The sequence below is a fragment of the Sinocyclocheilus anshuiensis genome, unplaced genomic scaffold, assembly GCF_001515605.1.
Source record: "Sinocyclocheilus anshuiensis isolate Anshui unplaced genomic scaffold, SAMN03320099.WGS_v1.1 scaffold392, whole genome shotgun sequence".
NCBI lineage: Eukaryota > Metazoa > Chordata > Actinopteri > Cypriniformes > Cyprinidae > Sinocyclocheilus > Sinocyclocheilus anshuiensis.
In genome coordinates, this window is record NW_015557091.1 from 2,453,896 (window position 1) to 2,462,945 (window position 9,050).

At 32.2% G+C, this 9,050-nt stretch overlaps 1 protein-coding gene across 1 annotated transcript in view; it reads left to right on the top strand.

Moving 5' to 3' along the window:
- Nucleotides 1-9,050, top strand: part of LOC107677145 (anion exchange protein 2-like) — a 44,290-nt gene that overhangs the window by 13,423 nt on the left and 21,817 nt on the right. Inside the window, exons 2-3 of the mRNA XM_016471932.1 lie at nt 845-903; nt 5,838-6,001. Coding sequence (XP_016327418.1) covers nt 5,942-6,001 — 60 coding nt within the window. The 5' untranslated portion in view covers nt 845-903; nt 5,838-5,941. The remainder of the gene's footprint in view (nt 1-844; nt 904-5,837; nt 6,002-9,050) is intronic.

Sequence of the window (9,050 nt, forward strand, 5' to 3'; positions counted from 1 at the left end):
ATTTAAGAATCGATATCGTTCCGTAAAAATGAGAATCGATTAGTATCGAGATATCAATATTTTTTACCCAGCCCTAATTAATACGTATTACTAGTCATTATCGTTTTAATTATATTAGTAATAATAATTTTTATTATTATTATTATAATACTGTAATTATTTTATCACATTATTATTACTAATTATCATTATCATCATAATTATCATCATGTATAATGATCATGTAAATAAAAGCAAAGATTAATGAATATTATGTAATCATAAGTAATAATTATTCATTATTGTCAAAAAGCAGAAATTTAAAAAAATTAATTTGTTCTAAATATTGGTTATTAGACCTCTAAAAAAATCCTCACTCTGGTTAAGGTAGTAAACAAACAATTTAACATCTTTAGCAGATGTTACTCAAGAATATCAAAAAGCCTGTTAAAGCTTGTTAAGCCATTGGTAAATAAATGAAGCTCCTGTAATTGGGCTTTAAATGTTTTTTTTTTGTGTGTGTTATGCTTTCAGTGCTGTTAAACCATCAGAAGATGATGCAGAGATGGGTATGAGGTGTGTACTGTGTGTGTGAGGATATATGAGTGTGTGTGTGTGTGTGTGTGTGTGTGTGTGTGTGTGATAGCTGACTCACTGTTGAGCAGCGTCACATGGCTGGCCGTCAGAGGTCTAGCGGAGGAAGCAATTCACCCGTCAGTGCTGGAGTTTGAGTGTGTGAGGGAAACACTGCAGATATACAGTGCTTTAGAAGCTCTCACTCAGCTGTCTGTCTCTCTCTCTCTCTCTCTCGCTCTCTCTCTCTCTCTCTCTCTCTCTCTCTCTCTCTCTGGCGTTCTGTACACAGTGGCTGTTGGCTTTACACTAAGATGTCAGCGGCAGCTTCTCTGCAGTGAGCACATTGAGGTAAGTTAGTACATTTCAATGGATTTTGCATTGTGCTTGTTTAACTGTTCATTTTTTTTAAACATGCAAGTCATATGACATTTAATTGACTATTTTTACATTGTTAACTCTAGTTGCTATTTTAACAATTGGTGGTCTTTCATTTACCAATTCAATTGATCTAACAAAATGTTGTTTCGGATCAAACATTTTTGCATAACATTTTATAAGAGTATCTAAAAAGTATGTGGTTTAGTAATTGGATTAACTCCGAATTTTATCTTTTTTTTGTGACTGAAATTTTGCATACAGATACATAATGTTTTTATTTTTTCAATAAATGTCTTTTGTTTTTTGTTTTTTTTCGAAATGATGTGTTTAGATGCAATGTACCAAATTATTCATTTATAATTTTTGATTTGAAATGACTATTTTAATATTTTTGACAATTTTAACAATTGATGGTCATTCAATCATCAACTCGATTGATCAAACAGAATTTAGTTTTAGATCAAATATTTTTGCATAAAGTTTTCTAAGAGTGTCTAACAATTATAAAGCTGTTGTTTGGTAATTACTAGTTTAACTTTAAAATCACCTTTTTTTATGAGATTTATGAAATTTGACATAAACATGCATAATGTTGAAAGCATTTTTATTTTTTCATTAATCTAACTTTTTTCTAAGAGATGTGTTTATATCAACATAACAACAATGTACTATTAATTTATAACTTGGCATCTAGAAGTGAAATTCAAATAGTCAGCATATCGTGACGGATCACTAGATATTGCAAAGTCAACAGTGAAAAGTCCACTGGTTTACTGATATCGCCCAGTCATCATTTAGTGTGTACTTTTATTTTTCCCCTTAAGTAACTTTTGAATCTAATGAGCGTTAATGATCTAATGAATCTAATGATCAAGTGTTGTGATCTGTGTGTTTGTATGTAGAGTTCAGAGGCTGCGTGTCTTGTGAGTTTGATAAAGTCATTAAATATCACTAATCTCACAGCAATGAGCGTCTCTTAATGTCCAGCACTGTGCCGTATTTAAACAATAAGTTGAAATTAAAAATATGAAGTGAAAAAGAACTTTTATGATTATTTCCCAAAAATAATTGTGGTTTTGTATGCTAGTGCTTAACTAATATGTGGTACAGTTGCACTATTTGTATTGTGAAGAAACTTCTGCAGAAGCTTTTGCTAAATCAGTAATTGTAAATAATAGGGATGGTTCACTGTGGTCGATTAATGGACTAGTCATCCAACAGTTGAATAGTTGTTAGTGAGGTTGACTAGTTAGGCATACACTCAAATGAACGTCTTTCGCCAAAAAACTCAAGCGTCACGCCACAATCTGCTGTATCATGTAAAAAAAATTTCAACTTTTTAAAAAATGTCTGCATTTTTCCATTTCGTTGCGCACGGTTTAGTTTTTGTTGTTTTTTAACGCAACAAAGTATATTATGTAAACATCTCTTTAAAAAAAAAATGCCCCAACAATTTTTGAACATACCTTGTAATTGAATTAATGAAAAAGATTCAAAAGTGCGAATCGGTGCACAATTACAAACATCTGATTGGCTATTGATATAAACTTGTGACTATTTGAGTTAATAATTTATACTTTGGAAAAACAACATAAAAAATGCATTAAACAGTCCCATAGACTTCCATTATAAGTGCATTTTTATGTACGCAAGTTTTTATTTTTGTTTTTATTAATATTATTTCTTACAAACTTGGAAATGAGAGTTCTAGACTTGATTATCCTTTTTTTATGTAATTACTTCATTTAAAAAAAAAACTTCTTTGCAGTAACCTGAGATTAAGTCTTGATCATGAACACAAAGTTGATATCTCATGTGTCAATACATTGAACCTGCAACCTTTCGGTTTCCAGATCTTTAACCACTAGGCCGCACCATATAATGCATGATCCAAACCAATTTTTCGACATTTTCTGTATGAGGTTTAAGTTCAACTCACAAACATGTCTTTCATGTGGACGAGCCAATGGTCACCAGTAAACTAGGAATTCTATATTTGCTGTACTACTCAGTCATTGAGCGTTTTATATTTTTACAGTGAGGTTTCCGCATTGTGATTTGAATGTCTATTTGCAGAATGGCATCTTTATTGGCCGCCTTTGCTTTGTCTGAAATTATATTTTATAGACATGCTTGAATGTAATCCAATAAGCCTGTTTGCCTTTCACAAAAGCATAAGGATTTTCCCAACTGAGAACGCTTGATCCTGAGCTCTCCATTTAGAACCGTGCAGGACGAGGGATTCCAGTTGAAGTTAGTTGGATAACTTTAACTTAGATTGCAAAATCTACAAGTGGATGTACAGTAGCTTGAATTGCATACCTGTCTGACAAGAAATTAGTTGTATTTGATCCCACTTTCTTTATTCTTGCCAAGTTGGACCGTGTCCACCAAGAGCTAATGCTTTGAATTTCAATGGATGAAGTCCTTTGTGTTCACATTCAAGGTGTACAAAACGGTCCAGTGAATTGGCAAATATGTGGTTAAGTGTGATAGACAGAAACACAATGGCTAGAAGCAAAATATCATTGTTAAATTGAATAAGCCATTTGTGGGTATCTGTATCTCAATTGTTGAAGTGGTTACCAAGTTAACCTCTGGAGGAAATCGAGAGGGAAACTGAAGCAACAAACATGATTGCTTTACTCATGAACAAGAAAATATGCAGTTATGTTCTTAGTAAAACTGTGTTTTTCAATGCAAAGGTGAAGTTTGCATACTATAAATAGATATTTATATGGTTGAACCAACTTGATTGTTGGTCGTTGCGTTTGATCAACAACATCACAACAGCAAGCCGAAGATCATAGGTCTTATCTTTCATTGTGCAATTGTAGATACTTCCTGTTTTCAAAGCACTTCCTTTTTTAAACAGAGAAACTTGTGTAATTTTCCCAATGTTAAAGTACTTTGTTGAGGAAACCAGTTTGAAAACAGTCATTATTTGTTGAATTCCATTGGGTGTTGCTAGATGCCCATTGATCATTAGGATTTTTGGTATCCGAATACTTGCAAGAGACTCTTGAGCTTCCATGATTTGGGAAATAATTTTTGTTACTGTTATAAACCAGTTTACATTGTTGGTTTAGCATCCTGACTTTTTGGCCTCTAGATACTTGAAAATTTACTGTGTAACTGCGTATCAACTTTTGATTAATCGCAGAGTGATTGAATCATGCGGTTGATGAACTTAACTGGTCCGAAAAAAATCGTTGACCTTCCAACAAAGTTGATGCAACTTTACAGAGGAACAGCCTATATCTAAAATTAGCATCTAACAAGACATTGCAACTTTACAATATAGTGCGCTCTATATTAAGAAAACTCTTAAAGATATTGGGACCATGTTTCTTAGAACTCTGTTGCAAGATGACTATAAAAGAATGCAAGGAGGATTTCTATTATTATAATTTTTTTTAATAAGGGGCGGTTTGAACTTGGTTTTGCAGTGATGCTGTCCGAGTTGAGTAACTGGGCAGGTCCTGCATATTAACAAACATGCGAATCCTGTCATATAAGAGTCAACTGCATTAACTTTACCATAGGTTTGGTCTTCTTTTAGGTAAGTTCAAGTTATTTTGAGCTTGCATTACCAGATTACTCTATTACTATTACTTACTTGGATTACTTTCTTATGCAAAACCTTTTATGATAATAATGCTCATTATATCTGGCATATTATTGATTTGATTTACTTTTATGAAATGTTACAGATGTTTCTCACAATAAAACAGTTTTTTTTTTTAATATACATTCAGTCTTTTAAAACCATGTGATGATGATGATGATAAGGTCATGGTAGAACTTTTACATGTTTGATGCAATACCTTAACTTTGGGCATCGTGCTGTTAGGATGTTTCTCTTCAACAGGAACTGGATCAAGATAGCTAAAGGGTAAACTGCACCATATATCAAGAAGTTTTGCCACAAAACCTCCTATTGCTAAAGAGCTTAGATTAAAACACAATTGTTGCTTTCAGCGTTATAGTTATGGGAAACACTTAGATGAATCAACAAAAGAAAGACTTTGAAAAAGGAGAGTTGATGTCCTTGAATGTTCTAGTTAGAGGTCAAACCTCAACTCAACAGTTGAACAATTGTATTTTTGCACAGACTACTGCACCAACACAAAGGTTACTTCCACAAAGTACTAGTTACTAGCAGTTAGCAGTTAAAAATGTTGTTTTTCTATTGAAAATTGGTTACTTGCAAGTATTAAAGGTAGTATATTTTCTTGGTAACACTTTACAATTAGGTCTCATTAGTAAATGCATTACCTAACATGAACTAACTATTAGCAGTACATTTTTACAGCATTTATTAATATTTGTTTGTTAGTTAATAAAATACAGTTGTACATTAGTTATTCGTGTACTTTAAGTAATGTTAATAGATACGTTTGATTTTAAAAATGTATTAGTTAATATTGAAGTTAAGATGCTATAGAAGTATTGTTTATTGTAAATTCATGTTAAATAATGTTAGCTCATGTTAACATATGAAACCTTACTGTAAAGTGTTACTATTTTGTCTTGAATTCAATATGAATTGTTAGTTATTCAGTCAACTCTTGAACTGTTGTAATCGTTGTATGGTGTTCAGTCAAATGAATGAAAGTTGAGCAAATCTACTGTTAAATCACATCCAATATTTTATGGTTATTTTCCGGCATGAGTCTCTTATCTGTGTGTCCTTACAGTAGCAACTTTTTTATCTGGTTGTTATCAGTCTTTGGATACGAGGGGGCTGTTAAATTGTAGTTTAAGTCCATTTACGCCATCAATGCAGCAGCAAATGGTTTAATAATCATACTGCAAACTTTTGTACGATTTGACCAGTGTAAAGTAAAGGTTATAATTAGCAATGAACAAATTATTTAACAGAAGTTTCAAACTGTTTGCAGGTTATGCTGCCTATAAACTCCTGCTTGAGTCTCAGTGAGAAAGAGAAAGGCTAAAGCCTGAGCAGATCCGAGCGTTGTTGAGCGTCTCCTGTGCTGCTTCAACCATGAGTGACCCCGTGACTTCAAATGAGCTCACCAATGCTGTGGCTTCAGTCATTCACAAAGTAAGTCAATCACTTTATTGATTTAAAGAGTTGTGCAAATGTTCAAAGCTATTTAGCATGAACTGTGGGGTTTTATTTGTTTATTTCTAGCTTTTATGTGGTAAAATAAATGAAAAGTCAAGTATTTCAGTCAAGGATTGTGGTAACTTTTTTGTATTATGATCTGATGGTTATAACTATAATACCTACAATAAGCATTATAATTTCTATAAACTACCAGTCAAAAATTTTAAATAAGTTGGAAAGAGGTCTCTTATGCTCTGCAAGGCTGCATTTATTCGATCAAAAATGCAGTAGAAAAACAATAATAATATTAATAATATTATTACAATTTAAAACAGCTGTTTTCTATTACAAAATATTTTAAAATGTAATTTATTCCTGTGATGGCAAAGCTGCATTTTCAGCATCATTATTCCAGTCTTTATTGCCATATGATCCTTTAGAAATCATTCTAATATGCTGATTTGCTACTCAAGAAACATTTCTTATTATTTTCTGCAGCAATAAAACAGTTGTTGCTGCTTAATATTTTTGTGGAAACAGTGACTATTTGTTATACTATAATGCAATATATTTTAATAAATATATTATATATTAAAATAGCATAGTTATTTTAAATTGTAATAAATGCAGTCTTGGTGAGCATAAGTAACTTTTTTTTAAAAACATTTTAAATGATTGTAGTGTATATAATGCAATTTATAAATCAGTTCCATGTATGTATTTTTCTTGCAACATGTTGAATGATTCCTGTGGGATTTACATGTTTCTCCAATAGTAATTGACCATTAAGGATTTTTAAAATATAAAGTATATCAAATATAGGCTAATACAGTTGGTATGTACGCAGTCGCATGTACATCAAAATATAACATTTTAAACATTAAATGAATTTATTTGCACAGTAATTGCTAGAAATTCACTAAAAATAAGGAAATTGTGCATTTATATTGATGATTTTAGGACTGCAGAAGGTAGAGCTAACTCATCTGCACATAAGTAGATGCCAATAAATATTGACTTATTTATTGGTATTACCATAGAACCATGTCCAAAAAACTTGGTCAAACTATAGTACTCTTTTGTAAGTCATGTGTGCACGTTTAAATATAAATAATTTTTCCTAGATTTCCATCAGTAGTGGCCTCATTCATTACTTTTGTGCTTGTCCTTTACATGTGAACAATATTTCATGTATTTTATTCTTTGAAAGGGTATAGCATTTAAGATCCAGGCAGACTTCCTAAACAAATCTCTGCATTGTAATTATTCGTGTGGTCTATAATGGCCCAGTATCACTGACAGATACTATAAAACTCACTCGGGAAACTTAAAAGACCTTCTCACCCACAAAATTGACGGGGTTTTTTCTCCTGAAGCTGTTTGCAGTGATATGCGGCAACTTTCTGTGTCTTGAATTGCACCCTCTCCAAACCCACACTCCGCTGAGTCAGCATTCCCAGGGTTTTGCCTTTAAAGAGCCAGCTCTCTTTTGACACAAATGCAGTCTCTTCAGTCTAGTTCTTTGCTATTTTGGGCCTGCAGTTTGAATAGTTGTCGGTGTATGTTTGATTCTTCCTAGAACCATTTTTATTGACCAATAACATTTTATTAGACACATTATGCTGTTATCTTCAACAACCAAGTTGTTAAACTACACATTTTTTAAAACTAAAGGTAAGTTTTAGTTCTAGAAATGTGAAGGCAGCATCATCCCAAGTCATTGTGTCTATGCAATACTATAGTTCATGGCCTAATGGGTATGAATTTCTCATTGCTAGTTAGTATAATTCAGTCTAAGTACAGAGCTTAACTGGTTAACTGACATTGGCTTGCCTCTTAATGGCAGGCAACTGTTCATCCATAAGGTTAATGATCAACCTGACGACACGACTGCAGGTTTTGGGTGTGTGTGGATGTGGGGTGTGTTTGGGGGAAGACTAGACAATCAGCGATTGGAGTTCGAACGAGGCCTGGCGTTGTGAAATGGGGCTATATCCTCTTCCTGCTGCGGTCATGTGACGACAGGTCTTTCGACAGGGTTTCTGTTTGCTCATCTTTTAGATTTGCTTGGAAAACTAGATTATTTTTCTTACTCTTGTATTTAGACGGGATCGATGACCAATGGATTTCCTGTACAAGGTAAAGGTCAGTCATTTACTCTGTTAAAAAACTGTCTGCATAGGTTTAAATTAGCTGTAGCATTAAATCTGTTACCTTGACCATCCTTATGGTTCACAATGAGGTATGTTGCATACTAGTCTCTGATAGCCCTCTGATATCAGCCATTGTTGATGTATTTTTGCGATATTTCATGATCAGATCTTATAAATCAATGCTTGTCAAACAGTTTGAAAGTAGGTTAATTTTGGAAGGCTGAGGGCTGGTGCATCTTGCCTCATCGGTCTGAGTAAATATCGAAAGGGGGTGTTTCTACAGGTTATCTTGGCTCCCAAATGTGATTAATATCATGCCAGGGTAATATTGCTGTCTTAAGTGTTTAGCTTATGTTGTACAGTATTGCATTTTGTTAGAACTTAGAAGTCAGTGTCACAACGGTTTAAATTATAAAGAACATATCTGAAATATTTGTAAAAATCAGAGCATTTTTTATTTAATTTATTTGTTTTATTTTAATAATAATTGTAAATATTTTGTATTAAATAAAAATGAAAAATAATTATTCATAGTATTTTTATATTATAAAAAAGATGTAAACAAAAAATTTGCATATGTATATTTTTATATTTGTGAAACCGACTACATGCAAACATACAATACTGTAGCAAATTAGCTCAAAAGGGAAATGTATATAAATAATTACAGTTAATTATGATTAATTACAATTATTTATAATTATTCATAGTATTTTTATATTATAAATATATATTTTATATTATGTAAAAAAAAAATTTGCATATTAATATGTATATTTTTATATTTGTGAAACCGACTACATGCAAACATACAATACTGTAGCAAATTAGCTCAAAAGGGAAATGTATATAAATAATTACAGTTAATTATGATTAATTACAATTATTTA